At 37.1% G+C, this 17,234-nt stretch overlaps 1 protein-coding gene across 1 annotated transcript; it reads left to right on the forward strand.

Moving 5' to 3' along the window:
- The first annotated feature begins 795 nt into the window (after positions 1–795).
- On the forward strand, positions 796–14,444 carry LOC140149669 (cytochrome P450 20A1-like). The gene is made up of 11 exons (XM_072171749.1): positions 796–886; positions 2,019–2,068; positions 2,888–3,057; positions 4,280–4,425; positions 5,207–5,374; positions 6,697–6,775; positions 6,918–7,094; positions 9,211–9,331; positions 10,124–10,235; positions 12,049–12,113; positions 12,933–14,444. The coding sequence occupies exons 1-11, from the start codon at positions 815–817 to the stop codon at positions 13,180–13,182; spliced, it is 1,410 nt and encodes a 469-aa protein (XP_072027850.1). The 5' UTR covers positions 796–814; the 3' UTR covers positions 13,183–14,444.
- The last annotated feature ends 2,790 nt before the right edge of the window (positions 14,445–17,234 follow it).

The following is a 17,234-nucleotide window of genomic DNA, read 5'->3' on the forward strand; positions in this document are numbered from 1 at the left end:
GTGTTTGCTGGGTTGCGACATGTTTTAGGGGAAAAAACCTTAAATGCTGTAAACAAAGTGAAGCAGAGTTATTAATATCATAGGGGATTTTCCGTATTGCTCAATGTTCAGTGTATTGCACCATAGAGAAAAACCCTCAGGAAGTGATGTAATGAGAAAGGTTAATGTGTATAATTAATCTTGGGAAATCCCAAGCTTGTATCATCTGTGAGATGTGAATGAAATGATGGTTTATGAATAGATGATCGGTTTTGCATGAGTACTGGTATAAAAAGCTGGTATAAATAAATAAATAAATGTTATAACCACAATTAAATACCGGTGTATTAAAAAAAACCCAATTTGATATATTCAACGATTATACATATATCTGAACATTATATTATATTAAAATGTCAAATTTCAAATAACAATTGAGCTACAGCACCCTTGGTGCTCTTGTTAACATTTATTTCTCTTATCTTTTAACAATTTTTGTCACATCATACAAAAATGTCATTTTCCGTGTTGTACCTCCGATTCTGTGATTTTCTTCCGTTTTCCGTAAAACGAAAATCTTCGGACTCTAGGGTATATCAAGAATTTTATGATCAACTCTGAAGTTAATCTTGGCTCTTTTGAAGGCAGCCTTGGCAATTTGGCTAGCTGATGAGAACACCAAGACAATCAGATGTAAAAGAATAAAATATGGAGGGGGGGGAGGCATTGCCAGAGCAAATTTTGTACATTTTATGTTCATGTTTGTGCTTAAATTAATTTTTTTGCCTCTTAATTGTAGGTAGTTGCAGGTAATTAAGTTGTGTGACGTGGCACCATGCTTGCCTTTGTCATATTTGCGGTCACGTTTGTGGTGGTACTTATTGGTGCTGTTATTTATCTCTACCCTGTAAGTATTATACTATCACTATGGACCACAATGGCCTCATCCCAATGGCATAGTTCAGTAACCTCAATAAAACAATAATAGGGCAAAATTTGACCTCAAGTTGCGGAGTATGAGTTTGTGTACCCAAATTTTCAAAGGTCATCCTTGGGGTTAAAGAACTGTGCCTTGATAGATGAGCATGTTGTGGATCCTAGTGTATACCAGTACATAATTCTTCATCTGATTCACACTATAATAAATTAAATACCGGTATTTAAAAAGCTTTGTTTCACCCTGCACATCAAAAGACTGTAGAAATTGAATGTGACATGTAGTACTGGTTTGAAATTTTTGACATTACACATATAATAAAGACCCAGCACAGCTCACACTCTGGGTTCATAGGGTCTATGCTGGGTATCAGGGAGCACTGGTATGCTCATCAGTAATTAGGGGTTCTTTAGATGAAGAGTGATTCGTACAAGTACAAATTTCATTATTTTTCATCTAGGAATCACATTCATAAGTGACTATGACTATACACCTCTTATTAAAGCCCCTGTATTAACTGCCCTACCATTTCTTCAACCAAACTGATCCTGTCTAAATACCATGCATGTACAGTACCCATATTTTCAACCATCCGATCACAGCTTTCATGATATCCAAGTATGCAGCCATTGTTATCGACAGTCTGAGCGTTTACAGTTTTTGTAAAATTTCTTATTATTGTTTGTGGAGCACCGCAGTACTGCCAGACAGTACTAGCAAATGGGAATTATCAGTATAAAAATACGGTACCTCAAATTAATGCCCCCTTTTGAAAAATGTAACACCCGGGGCCAGTGGTATTGCGTGGGTCATCACATGGGGGCACCGACCATGATTGGTGGGTACCGGATCTCTGATGGGGGGCACAAGCCGTTTTTCGGCAATTTTCCTATGGATTTTTCAGATCGATTGGGGGGCACGTGCCATACCCTCCGTGCCCCTATGATGCTACGCCACTGCCCGGGGCGTTAATTAGAGAAAATATGATAAACAACTTGTACTTATACTTAATTTTACCCTTAAATACCAGCTATAATTAATAAATACCCTATATTATTAATTTTGTATGATTTTGCTTTTCTGTGCTTTTTTTTCTTCTTAGGGTTCCAAACGAGTGACCACAGTCCCTGGCTTGGATCCATCAGATCCCAAGTATGTATTCGATAATCATGATAATGTTCACCAGAATGTACAAGAACTGTAAAAATCTGTCCTTAATTATTCCTAAAAGAAGTCTATAATAATGGTTTCCAATATTCAACTTCAATGATTCAGATTACCTCCAATCGTAATCCCATACCATTTTTTTCAGACTTTTTTCAACTTACCAGTGGGGTAATTGGGTGATTCAATGAATGCTATTGTGAAATAACTGTTTAGAGAAACAAATCACATACTTTCAACTCCTGCAGTCAGACAAGGGTTGAACACTGAAGGCTAATTTCCAAAGGAAAGCAAATAAGGGTTGAACACTGAAGGCTAATTTCCAAAGGAAAGCAAATAAGGGTTGAACACTGAAGGCTAATTTCCAAAGGAAGGCAAATACTATAAGGCATGACATTTTTGTGGTATTCAAATTTCGCATTTCGGAGTGATAATTTCTAAATGTCCCTTATTTAAGTGTGTACTGTTTATTTTTGTGCACAGTAACAAAATTCTTATTGCAGCCACCTGCACAGGTACACCATTGCCAAGGTACTAGTATGTGACTGGTACACACAGAGTACCTACACATACCAATGCTGCTACTGCACAGGACCCACCAGCAGTGGTACAACATTGGTACTCCCCTGGTACTGCACAGAACCAGCCAAGTACCTTGGCAACGGTGCACCTACATGTGCAGGCAGCCACAAAAGGAATCTGGTAGTTTACATGTAGAATGACAGTAACTTCGTCGCTGCTCATCCCTTTTTAAAGGGATTTTTTATTTAACTTATCTGTCAATCATTATCTTTATTTGATGTTTAGGGATGGCAATATCCCAGATATTGGAAAAGCTGGTAGCATGCATGACTTCCTGATGGATCTACATGAAGACTACGGACCTATTGCAACTTTCTGGTGGGGAACACAGTTAGCTGTTAGTATTGCATCACCAGAGCTCTTCAGAGAACACCAGTCTGTTTTTGATAGACCACGTAATTATATAACATAACACAAAGACTTGATTCATGTATGTAAGACAGGATGTGAAGACAGAATAAGAGAATCAATTCTCACAACAAATCTCCCCAAATCCTAAAATCATGTCAATGCTTATGACAAACAGATGAGTTTGTGTGAGTTAGTTTTGATAGACAAAAAGTGTGGTGAAATTGGACCACTTTAGGAGGATAAGGCCATGTTGTTTGTGGTATGTCAACTTGTTTTGTGAATTGATTTAATCCACCCAGTCGTAGATTGTCACTTGAAATTGGACCAAAATGACAAGAATTATTGAAAGATTTTCTATATTTCTCTGATTATTGTCATGCAGTTTTATGATTGATCTGGCATCAAATTTATTATCTGGTTATCTTTTTATGTACATGAGTTTAGTTGTTTTTTGTATAAATTTGAAAAGGGGATGCATCATTTCTCACTGGCTTTTGCCTTTGATGCATCTCCTCCGACCGTCATTATAATCTGTTGTTTGATGTTGACAGGAATACAGTCATCTTATCTTATATCAGAAATTTGCCATCACAAATAAGAAAGTATGTTTCTTTTATGCTACATACATACATTCTCATCATGCAGTGGGAAATTTCGGTCTGTGACAGAGTTGGATTTTGTTCAACTTTATCGCTTCATGCTGCAATATCGCAGCCATGCACGGCTGTGATTGGCTGCTGGAAATTCAAGGTTGGCAGAATGACCATAAAAGGAGATGCAGACCCCACATACTTTTAAAACATCGCAGCATCGCACGATTAAATTAAATGTACATTTTAATTTCATCGCGTGATGCTACCATATTTAAAAGCATCGCATCATCGCATTGTGCTGCAATGTGGAGACTGAATCGAACTTTAGCCATCGCATATTTGGTAATTCTTGTTGTAATCCATACTTCTCCTATGGAAGACATGACCTCAGTCTTCCACACAGGGAGTGTGAATTTCAAATGGGTTTACCAAAATGTGTGACTTCATTTGAAATCTTTACCCCTAGGCTATGTGGGAGATTAAGGATATGTCTTCCACAGGGTGTATGGATTTCAACTAGAATAGCCCATTGCCTTTTGTACTGTAACTTTTCATGGAATCACACATTTTGAATTCAGAGGATGTCACAACAGATTACACCACAAGATAAAATGATCCACTTTTCTCACAGTAACTGATTTCAAGCACTTATGTATGCACTTGCTTTTTTCAGCTGATTTATTTACCCTATTTCAACCATTGTTTGGAGCAGACAGTATTCAGTATGCCAATGGTGCTGATGGAAGGAAGAGGCGCAATCTCTATGACAAAGCCTTCAGCCATGATGCTGTGCGTTATTACATGGGCATATTCAATGAGGTACGTTGGATGTATAACCAGCTATAGATCATGAGCAGTATCAATGTGAAAGCTGTAATTCGAGCTGTCAAACTGATGTATGTATCCGAACATGCTTTCTATTAAAGTTGGTCCGATTTTCGTGAAAGTTGTAGCAAATTGTTTGTCTGGCAAAAGGAATTCCGAAACATAATAGTTTACACTCTCTACAATGTAAAGTTACTAAGATAGACGATAACAAAGGCAAAACACCATTTATTCCTATTGAGATTATTGATCTATGTAATATTTGTCTCCGTAACTCATCAACCAGACATCGGAGCTAATATATATATAACTCTTATGTTTCTGAATTCCTTTTGGTAGACAAAACAATTTGCGACAACTTTCATGAAAATCTTTATTTTTTTTACCCCTGTGCAAACTGAAAATTGACCCTTGACCTATTGCAGCATATAACTTCTGAACAAAAGGTTGTATTGAGAAAAAAATACATATTTGTGATCCTTGGGCCTAGACAAATGATTTGATTACTTTGAAGTGATATTTGAACACTTTCACTTTTTCACCAGTGTATAACCCTATGGGGTCATTTTGCGGTCATTTATTTCGAAATGCCCAAGGGTGCCAGGGTGGCATCCACCATATTCTGAACCAGTAGGTCTCAGAGATATAGAAAACACAAAATATTGTGCGGACGCTACTTTTAGGTTTTTGGCTTAAGCACTAGACTACAAAATATTTTTGATTTATGACAAACTTGTTTGTGTTCAATTGGCATCTTTTTTTAAATTTTAAATAGTTGGTATCTGAACTAGTGACCAAGATGAAGACACTACCCAAGGATGAACACATTCCTTTGCAGCAATATTGTACAGCATTGGTACTTAAAGGAATTACAATAACATCATTTGGGGACTATTTTAAAGATGATAAAGCATGCTTGTCATTCAGAAAGAACTATGACATTGTAAGTAGCTTGTTGGTATTTGTCTCAGTCTGTCTTTTTTAAGGCACATGTCACATGGGAAAACACGGATCGCACATTATTTTTGCTAAATTTATCGCCATTTTGTGGATTTTAAGCTTTCTTAGCAAATTTTTCGGCGATTTTAGTCGATTGGTCAAGATTTGAAACATTTTTGTAAAATTTACCTCAGTTTGCTGTGGTTGATCAAAATTTAGCATAATTGTCAGCAATTTACTATGATTTCCAGCCATTTTGCAGGTTTTTAAAAGCTTAAAAGCTTTCATAGGAGATTTCATGGTGATTTTTGGCAGTTTTAGCCTTAGCCATTCGACCAAAATTTGAAACAATTTTGTAAAAGTTACCTCAATTTGCTGTGGTTTATCAAAATTTAACGCGATTCATAGTGATTGGTCACAATTTAGCATAATTTCCCGCAATTTCCAGCAATTGTCGGTTTTGGGCGATTAACTGTGTTTTCCCATGTGACATAGGGCCTTTTTTCATATTTTGTGTACAAAATGATTTTTTTCTTTCATTTTAAGGGTCTTTGGGTGTATACTTTAAAACAAGTAATTTAATTTAGTCGGTAAGGTGCTAGAATCAAGTGGGTGACGGTAAAATATGCTCTTGTAAAAAAATTAATTGGTTTGGAATTTACCTGGACAAGTACCTATAACTGCTCAGCTGTCCCGGTGTAACCTGTACAAAACTTGGTGAGCTGATCCTAACTGAGGTCTTTTTAAAAGACCTCCCCAGTTAAACTACAACAATCTTAAAAGATTGTTGTAGTTTAAGTGTGCTTCTTTACTTCAAAACAATTGTTATATGGGTTATTCTCACAAAAAGTGGTCATTTAGAGTTTTTAGCTGCCTTTGATCCATAATTTTTCTATAAAATGTTTTCACTGGAATAAGATGTTGCTAGTTCAATAGAACTCAATAAAACTCAACTTTCTATTGTGTTTTTTTTTTTGTGTGAAAATATTCCTCATTTATAAAATATTTTGGGTACCAAATATGGTGTCCCAGAGAACTGTTATACACATCTCAATCAAAAGTAATATCTCTGAAATAACCACAGAGAAAAAGGATGCATACACTTTTTTGCTATCAACCATAATGCGGCCCATACACATTCAATTTTATTGGGCAATATCAGAGACTCTAGATACAAAATCTTCCATTGTGCACTATTATTGATTGTATGTACATGTACAGTACACAATGGTAGATTTTGTATCTAGTCTTTGATATTGCCCAATAATATTGAATGTGTATGGGTGGCATTAAGCTCTTCTCTTTGTTTTTCCCCGAATTATTTAGTGTTGGCATGAGATGGAACATAGTCTTGCACATGGACTTCCTGAGGAAGGCACTGATAGGGACAAGGCATTCAAACAAGGTAGGCATTCCTTGCATTGGCAATTATTACTCAGATATCTTCAGAGACTTTTTCACCACAATGATTCCGGACCCAAATTTAGGTCTGGAGATTGCTGGCAATTGCGTAACCAATAATAGTTTCTCTCACATATACCTTTCAGCAAGAGCCCAGATGTTGTCAACCATCGATACCATCATCAAGCTGAGACGTGACAACCCTCCACCGCCTGAGCGTCAACTATTCATTGATGTTCTACTGAAGAATAATTTTCCAGAAACTCAAATCAAGTGTGATAGTATCACCTTTATCATTGGTGGATTTCATACCTCTTCAAATTGTAAGTGACTTGCAATATTAATGCTGTATTGGTCCCCACACATATGTGGAGCTTATGTTATCATCCAGATGGTTGCCTGGTTGTTTGCCTGCCTTGTTGTTTCTTTGGCTGGCTGTCCGGGCGGAAGCAATTCATTAATCCACTGTGCAGCTCCAACGCAATAACCAATCAACTTCAAACTTGGTATGGTGATAGGATATGGTGACCTGATGTGCTGTATAGTTTAGTGTTATGTTATTTGCATATTTATGAATACATGACAATTTCTCCAAATGGGGATGGTATTTCACAGATAGGGGATTCACTCTCAATTTTTATTCATGTTATTTGCAGCCCATTGCACATAATAGAAAGTGGTGGTTACAATGTGTTGAGTATAATGTAGACAGGATTTACATACACAGTTAACTATGCACACCGACATTGCCAGGTTAATAATTACATTATACAGTCAGAGACACTGAAATGAATACCTGGGATCGATACACGTTAATGTGCTATGCACGATTGATATTCAGACGATAAATCTTTGGATACCAGGGTACAAAATGATGAATATCTCCCATAAATGATTTCGTATAAAGAAACCAGATTTGGTTCCTTGCACTTGAACATATATCTTCAACGGATATTATCGTCGATAGCTAGCGTCTTGAGAAAGAAGCGAGCGTCTTGACCTCAAAAACTGACAGAAATATTCTGATTTTCTGATGTGAGCGCTCACTCACATGGCGTATACACACAGAGGTCACACACAGCGTAGTGTGAGCACTCACTCACATGGCGTATACACAAGCTCACAATACACACAGAGAAGTCAATTACCGAGCTATTGTCAGTAGCCTTAGTCGGGATGTCCCTCGGCTCATTATGTGTCTCAAAGGTCAGGACAAAATGGCCATGCGTGGCTGTGGATTCAACCTACCATGGTGATTTCTGCCATGAAGATATCGGGGCGATGACACTGTGCTATGCACAATCCGTTCTTGGAATTTTTGTGCACAAGTTTTTCATCATGGAAATAACATGGAAATAACATATATTGTGTTTAGGAATAAACAGGACAGTGATGTCCCCTTCCCATCTCTCTATCAATCAATGATGCTGAAGACATTGGCATTTCTCAACATTGTATGTGGGAGGGGTGACAGTTTTCCATTTTTGACAAAAAAGTGTTCCAAGACTGCAAGATTATAGGATGGGGAGGGAGGTTGTCCAGAGATGGTCTCCTTTAAACATGCGTGGGACTAACAGCTTTATGTGAATTCCAGATCATGAGCATGTTATAGTCTGTGTATGGGATGAGAAGGAATTGTACAATTACAGTCTATTCTTATTCAGTGGGTGTGGCTGGTAAAGAATTCATGTAATTTGATTATATAATATCACACAATGGTGGATAGTCATATCAGACGGCGCGCATGCCGCCTTCGTTGATCCTCAATAATCGCACGATGTGTTTACGTAATACACATGCACAAACTAAGAACGCAGTTCGGTGGCTTAGATGTTTGTGACAGTTTCTTTCATTTAAAGGGGACATCCTCAAAAAATAACTCCCTTTTCTGGAAAAAAATTTTTTCTTTCAAATGTGTGACACGATCAAGGGGAATGAGTCGGATGGCGCTAACATTGATTTTGAGATATTGGCAAAGAAAGTTTTGAAATTCTTTTGTTTTCTATTGTTTTCAGCGATTGATAAATTGATGTAATTTCACAAAGAAAAGGCGTATAAACATGGGGTTTTCAGTTTCTGAAAGCTCTAAATGTCCTCTTTAGAAACATGTGTAAAACTCATTTTCGACCAGGGTCGACATGTGACTCAGAATGTGAATAAGAATGTGAATAAGAATGAGAATAAAAGATAGGATTTTGTTTTTTGCCTATCCAATATCGTGTCATAATGGATGGTCAATATTTTTATTGTAGTTTGCCTACATATTTTGCCTACATTTTCATTAATCCACTCTGCAGCTGAAACACAATAACCGATCAACTTCAAACTGTTCCTGATTATTGCTGCATAAGTTGGTGGGTCAAGTACCAAGAAGTGTTAACTGCTTCACTCATGGTAAGGAGAAAATCACTTGTTCTATCTATTCTTTATTTTTAATAGTGCTGGCATGGACTTTGTATTTCATCGCTACCCATCAAGATATTCAGGAGAAGCTACACAAGGAGATAGAGAGTGTGTTGGGTGATGAAGATGTGGACCTAAGTCATATTACACAACTTGTGTGAGTATAATTTGTAATAGATGAGATTATATATAGACATGACATAGGACCAGCTGGTATGTATCACTATGGAAATTGGACACTGAAAATCATGCTGAAAATGGCATATTACATGTAGTGCTGAACATTACCACAGTGAAGAAAAAATAACACTGAAATTGATTTTGGCTGGTTTTCAGTATGTTCTGATAGTAAGTAGCTTTTGTCTGCTGTAATTGTCTGCTATAATGACCAATGATCCAGGACAGCAAGTTCCATGAGCACTACCTGCCGATCTAACATTCTCTCTGATTGGTCAATTACATAATATCTTCATTTTAATCACCAATCAGAATGGAGCTTTGCAAATAATTCACCCCAATTTTTTGGTGTGGTAAAATTATTCTAACAATGTTGCTGATTGGTCCAATTGATAATGAAAACTTCTTTTTGACCAATAGTAGGTAGTTCTCATGGGGTTAAAATGGATAAGATAAGATGGCCAGCTTATTTTATTGCTGCTTTTGACTGTGTCAATTTTCAGTGTGATTTGCCTAGTGTTTTAGTTTCATCAAATATCATGAAACTGAGAACAGTCAGAACCATACTCCTCCTGAAATGTAAGATGTGCTTGACTAAAATTGATTACAATTAACTGGAGGTATGATTATGAATGAGATTAAAACATGATCATAAAAACTTCAGTTTAACTCTTGGGTTTATAATATATTATATATTACTTTATTTTCAAGTTTCTATAAATTTTTGAAGGTCCTTGGTTGATAGAATTTGCATTGAATTTCTCTTCTGTAGTTACCTAAGGCAAGTACTAGATGAGAGTCTTAGGACCTCCGTCTTGGCTCCTTGGGCTGCAAGATTTCAAGATATTGACACTATGCTGGGAGGACATGTTATACCTAAAGGGGTAAGTTTTTTTGGTACACCCCGTCAGCCTGAAACCCAGTCAGTCCGAACAACTGTTGGTCCGAATTTTAAGCTTACCTTACCCAAACCTAACCCTAAAAATTCGGACTAACAGTGGTTCGGACTGACGGTGTTTCGGACTGACGGGGAGACCCCAGTTTTTTGGGTGACAGCACCTTTGAAAATCAGAAAGATATGGTTCAGAAGGTCTAAGGTAGGGTGTAAAATATAAAGAGCTTCCATATCAACCCCTTCCAATGGTTAAAACCCTGCGTACCATTTCATAAAAAAAAAAAAATTAAATTGGCGCATGGTAAGAAAATGGTAAAACATTAGAAATTGGTGTATCACATAGTGGGGTATGTACACATCAATACGCCACTATGTCATACACTTTAAATAAAGGTGTTATCAAAGTGTACTATTAGTTGCATTGGAAGAGAGGGCTATCATCCACCCTCAGAAATCAACTTCTAATCAAGGTCTCTAGATGGGTAGAAATATATATGTCCCAATATGGTCAATATGGGTCAAATTTCATACTGTTTTTGTATTTATCTTGTAAAGTGCCTCGATCTATTAAAAAGGTATTATATAAATGTGCAAATAATAGGCTTGTTCAGACGATCGCTTGTAAAGGTGCTTGTAACTACATTTGAATGTAAACTTGCATATAGTGCCTGTCTAAACGCACTCGCATGCAGGCGCGGATTCAGGGGGCGCCCGGCGGGCCAGACCCCCCCCCACCCAAAAAAAAAAGAGAAAAGGAGAGAAGAGAAGAGAAAGAGGAAAAGGAGAAAAAGAAGAGAAAAGGAGAAGGAAAAGGTTAAATTGCACGTATAGTAGGCCCATGCCTAAATAGCAGTCGGGTTAATCTATATAGGTCTGTGATTATTTTGCTTGAAGGCGGGTCCTCTGCCCAAAAGCATGAGAAAATTACGGCGGGCCCGCCGATATGCAGGGCCCGTCACATTTTGTCACCAAAGTCAGTAGGCCTATTCGGACTCCGTGCTACGTGCTGACTTCAATTCAACATCGTTCCATGCATGCTTTAATTGCGAATTGAGTTCGGACCCTTTTTTATTTTAAAAGCAAAGATATTTAGTGTAAAAATGATGCACCAAATGGCTTCAATTGGACCTTCATTTTGAAATATTTCTAAACTTCTCAGGGGGAACATCCCCCTCAGACACCCCCTGCGTATACAAACAAGTGCCCCTTTTCGTGTCTGTATTTAACACCCACCACTTGATGTTTAAACCAATAATTCATACAATAACAGTGAAAAAAGTGGCTTCAATTGGCCTGTCATTTCGCAAATTTGATATTTTCGGCTTTTTCAAACTAAAATTATACACAATAATAGTGCCAAAATGGTCCACCAAATGGCTTCAATTAGGTCTTCATTTTGCACAATTTTCTCACTTCTGACACCCCCTGTGTGCGCAGCTTTATGGGTACATCATTATAAAGCAATAATTCAGACAACATATCCACAAATGGCTTCAATTTGGGCTGTCTTTTCACAAATTTTAGGCTTTTTCAAAGTGAAATTTTACACAATAATATATAGTGACAAAATGGTCAACCAAATGGCTTCAATTGGGTCTTCATTTTCCAAAAGTTTCTAACTTCTCAGGGGGCACATCCCCTCAGACACCCCCCCTGCGTTGCATAAGCACTCCGGGATGAAGCCCGGCCATTACTTACATTTATTTTGATTTGAAAATTGGGCCCCCCTTCTGACTGCTCTGGTTGTAATTATTAAGAAAGTTTATCGTTGGTAATAGCTATTACTTCTCTTATCTTCACAGACACCAGTCATCCATGCATTAGGTGTGACACTACAAGATGAGGAACAATGGCCACACCCAGAAAAGTAAGTGCTGTATGGCTATGGTCATAACAATTCAGGTCAATTGTCTGGGCAGTGGGTTAGTTGTTGATGTAGTGACTGACCCTATAATGAAAATTAAGATATGTGCAACTGGTGGTAGTGAACCAAAACACTTTTTGTTTGCCAGTCTTGTGACATAGCCAAAAATACGCTCTACAATGACCTTGCCGCATGTCCTGTTATGCATTCGAACAATTTCGGCCGCCGTATTTGGGCATCGTGTGATTGCGCGCTAGTGTAATTGGTCGTTAGCGGTATTTCCTTCATAGGCTATTCGGCTAATAGGCTAATTTTTACCGGGAAAACAAACAAAAGATACAGTTAAAATTGTGTTCTGTTTTCTAATTTAAAAGAAGACAATTGAATTGAAAAAGTGAAGAGTGCCGGTTATGAGTGAGGTAAACTTTGCCTCGGGCCTGCGCCTCTCTGGATATTCCTCGGTTCCAAAGCACAGTGTTTAGATATATCACAATACCCTCAAAACAACTTTTGCGCACTGCGCAGTCATTAACTTCTAAGAAGATTGGTGTTAACTGACTAGTAGACTCTTCTCCAGGTGTACACTAAAGTCCCATGTTAACTTTTGTCCTATAGCAGTATAAATGTAATCAACTGTATTGAGCATAATACTGACCATTTGTATAGTGCTTATAATTGTTTTGTTTTTTAACAATGAAACCAAATAACATTGTTTTGGTAGCAAGATGGCAGATGTGCAAAGGGGGAATGTGCTTTTTGACGAACTTAATTTATTTGATGAAAGTTGTTGCTTATTTGCTGAATTTCCTTGTTTCTCATCAGGTTTGATCCAGAGCGCTTTAGTCCAGAGAACAGCAAGCAGAGAGACAAGTTTGCCTTCCAACCTTTTGGTTTTGCCGGCAAGAGAATCTGCCCTGGCTACCGTTTTGCCTATGGGGAGATTTCTGTATTTCTAGCTGTTTTGTGCCGGGCTTTTAAGTTCAACATTGTTGAAGGACAGGTAGTAGAACCAGTCTATGGATTTGTGACAGCTCCGAAAGAAGAGGTGTGGGTGACGATAGAAAAGCGCTAGCTTTGTAGATACTGATGGATGTCCAGAGTGTGTAAGAATGCAATCAGGCTATAAGTCAGATCAATAATGCGTAAGAAAAGTCTGAATTTATCATGTACTACATTGTTACCAAATGTATACCATTTTATTCGCCAAAGGTGAAAAGATATTGTTTTGTCTTGTACATACTACACTTATATATAAAAAACATGCCGCTGCACGCATGCTCACAAGGACTAGAAAATTTGATCCTATTTCACCCGTCTTACAACGTCTGCATTGGTTACCAATTCAGTATTGCATTAATTTCAAACTCCGTCTCATCTGAAAAGTGCTCCATGACATGGCACCTTCTTATATCAGTGAACTATCAATTTATACCGTATATTCCATCACGCGACCTTAGATCATTGGATAAGCATCTTCTTTCCGTTCCTTGGACATCTGGTTCATTTGGCGACAGGGCCTTCTATGCTTATGCACCTACACTATGGAACTTGCTTCCTTTGAATCTGTGTTTTGATTCACTTGATGCTTTCAAAAAGACTTTAAAAACTATTATCATCATCATCATCATTGTGTACCGTAAGGTAAAGCCATGATTTTGGGGTTTTGCTCACGTAAATTTGAAAATGCCAAAAAATAGTGAAAAACTGTGTAAATTGTCTACCTTTTGTGTTGATTAGCAAAATAAAACAAAGAAAAGTGATCATTTAGCAGTAATCAACCATTAAACAATCCATTCTAGCATTAACTCAAGGCCTTCGATGCAAGACTCTGGCCATACTATTTTACTGGAAAATTTTCTGGACATGTGACACCCGTGGGCGCAGACATATTAGCATTATGGAATGTGACCCCGAGCACGGCGGGTGGTCTTCCAATGTATTTGAATAGGAAGAATTCCTCCTTTGATGCAAAATAAGTTACTTGTCGCAAGTATTATTATTATGGTATTGAGTTTCCGTAGATAAATATTTTTTTCCGAAGATAGATATTTTTGAAATTACGTTTTGATGATATTGTGAAGAAATTAAGATAACATAATATTCAATAAATTTGCAATGCACAAATTTCTATCAAAATTTCAGTCAAAAATACTATTCCAATTCAAAATTACTAAGACTTGAATAGCGAGGTCACCGCCGGGGGTCAGAGATCAGGCTCGAGGTTACACTCGCATTGATACGCATTGGTCACATGTCCAGAAAATTTTCCTGTGAAAATGTACCTATAAATGTTGACTGAATGTTTATGCAAATACCAGCTCATCTGTCAATGTATTATGATGAAAATTGCACTATGTATGTTCAGACCGATTTATAGGAGTTTTTTTTTTGGGGGGGACCATGACTGGTGGTGTGACTCGGCAGATGTCAAACTGCATAGCATCGGCTTTAAGTTGAAACCGAAATAAGGACCAAATAAAAATCCCTTTAAAATGGGATGTGCTGAGACAAAGTTGTTCACAGCATGAGTAGCATCGTTGTTTTTTTTACAAAATGGTCAAAATCATTTTGAAGATTGGGGTAGTTAAAAATATTTTGGTAGAAAATCCATTGTGTGATTCTCTCAATATCTGGCATACCAGTAACTTAGGGATGAAATCAAAACTCGACCAGCAGTTCCATCTGGTTGCCATTGTTTATGTTTAGAACAATAGCAACGGTCAACCGCCGGTTGAGTTTTGATTTCATCCCTTATATATATCGGTAAGCTTAGCAACTTAGTAGTTGGCTATTCCAGTTGAAATCCATACACCACTATGGAAGACATGACCTTAATTTTTGTATATTTCAAAAAAGGGTCACCCATTCAGGCAAACCTATTTGAAATTCACACTCCTTGCTTGTGTGGAAAATTAAGTAAGGGCATGTCTTCCATAGAGGGTGTATGGGTTTCAACTGAAATAGCTCATTGTACTACTAACTCAATTTTCAAAATTTCAGACTTGACTGGATCAGATCAGAGAAGATGTCTTATAACTTCCCACAATGCATTTCTTCCATTTCAAAATGGGTCGATAGGTCTTGACAAAAAGTATCTCAATGAACAGAACACATCCAGATCTTCCAAAATATTTTTATTTCTATCTACATGAAAACTACAAAGTAATAGGGGTGTCATTTGACTGTAATGAGGTGTTGCATTTTCTTGCAAAGTATTCTGGGAAGGGGGTAAGAAATCCTCTCTGTGATCAGATCATGCATGTCACAAATAACCATTTAATTCCACACACCAGACACAAATACTATGAAAAAGTCAGATTCTGTTCGAAAAAAATTACTTTTTATTTTTCAATCATCATTGTCATCATCATCATTATTATCTTCATCATTTAATTCTAAAAAAAGGCATTTTTTTAATATTAATATTATTTATGATACAACTATTAACAAGTGTTGAAATGCTATGCATATTTCAGACAAGAAATGACAAGATTGGTTGGGAAAGGGGATGGGGATTGAAAATCCATAAATTAATTATATCACAACTAAATCTGGCAACAGTTTGGACACTCAATCTAGCAACAATTTGGAAATCACACATAAATTGGGTAATATTTTTTGAAATTCACAATTAGGTACATTATTTTGAGTAAACCCTACTTATGGGATATGAAACATGCAATAAATGGGCTCAATGGCATTATACCTTCAACTTTGGTTGTCTTATTTCTTACACAGATCCTGTTTCCAAAAGTGTAAAAAACCTCATTTTTTGTTTGCTCGCTATGTTAGCAAATTCTGAAATTATGGGACTTTTTGTATACTATTCCAAATTTGGGGGGGGGTGCGTCGCACCCCCTCCCCTGCGTACGGGCCTGCTTTGGGCTATTCCAGTTGAAATCCATATACCCTGATGGAAGGCATGACTTTAATCTCCCATAGGGGGTGCAGATATCAAATGGAGTCACCCATTCAGGTAACCCCATTTGAAATTCACACTCCCTGTGTGGGAGATTCAAATCATGTCTTCCTGGGGGGTGTATTGCTTTCAACTGGAATTACCCAATGAGGTTACATACGTTTCGTACCCTCTAAGTATGCATGGTTCTCAGGTAAATTATTTTCAATTGTTAATCCACTGTTTAGAAATAGTCAAGTTGCAAACACAATGTTCGTAATGCAGTTAGATTTGATCAATTCCTTTGATGTTGATAATCTGGCCATTATATTTCAAAACATTCATTACTTCACCAACCGCTCTTTTATATAATATTATTACCATATATCATAATCCTCTAATAAAATAAGCCCCTTTTTGAAAATTTCACGCCCTTTGTTTATTAGAGAATATACGGTATATTCAATCTGAAGAAGTGTTTAAAAATAGGCAGGCCAAACTCATCAATTCTTCCATGCTAATTATTAACCCCATGAGAACTACCTGCCTATTGGTCAAAAAGAAGTATTCATTATCAATTGGACCAATCAGCAACATTGTTAGAATAATTTCACCACACAAAAAAATGGGGTGAATTATTTGCAAAGCTCCATTCTGATTGGTGATTAAAGTGAAGATATCACGTAATTGACCAATCAGAGGCAATGTTAGATTGGCAGGTAGTGCTCAAGGGGTTATAAGTGTCACATAATGTGGACCAATTTAACATTAATACCTTAAATGACTTGCCTGCTGACCATTATGCTTCAGCATAACAAAAATCCCAAGTTTTGAGATATTTCCTCAAAATACCAAGAGCTATCTTAAGAACCACTGAACCAATGCTAGGCTTGTTTGCACTCATTTTAATGCATTTTTCATGCTGATTCCAAATATGGTCATGAAAATTTACAATTCTGAAATTTTTTAAATTTGAAACGTTGTGGTCTGCAGTCGACTCCCACATGGAGAGAGTTATTATTATTGAAATTGATGAGGGCTCACAGATTTTCAGACTTGGAGCCTATACAGCTCATTGATGCATCATTTTGTGAATCAATCACACACATTTGTTTCAGCTACTTTTGCCCAAAAAGATAAATTTTTATTGCATTTTTGGTCCACTTTTTTGAAGATTTTTATTTCTGATTATTACAAAACAAAAAGGAACTGAACAGCAAACTTTC

The sequence above is a fragment of the Amphiura filiformis genome, chromosome 4, assembly GCF_039555335.1.
Source record: "Amphiura filiformis chromosome 4, Afil_fr2py, whole genome shotgun sequence".
Taxonomy (NCBI): domain Eukaryota; kingdom Metazoa; phylum Echinodermata; class Ophiuroidea; order Amphilepidida; family Amphiuridae; genus Amphiura; species Amphiura filiformis.

Coding starts and splice junctions, on each gene's coding strand:
- LOC140149669 (XM_072171749.1), top strand. CDS start 815: ATGCTTGCCTTTGTCATATTTGCGGTCACGTTTGTGGTGGTACTTATT. Junction 3,058..4,279: donor GTCTGTTTTTGATAGACCAC/GTAATTATATAA, acceptor TGCTTTTTTCAG/CTGATTTATTTACCCTATTT. Junction 4,426..5,206: donor ACATGGGCATATTCAATGAG/GTACGTTGGATG, acceptor AATTTTAAATAG/TTGGTATCTGAACTAGTGAC.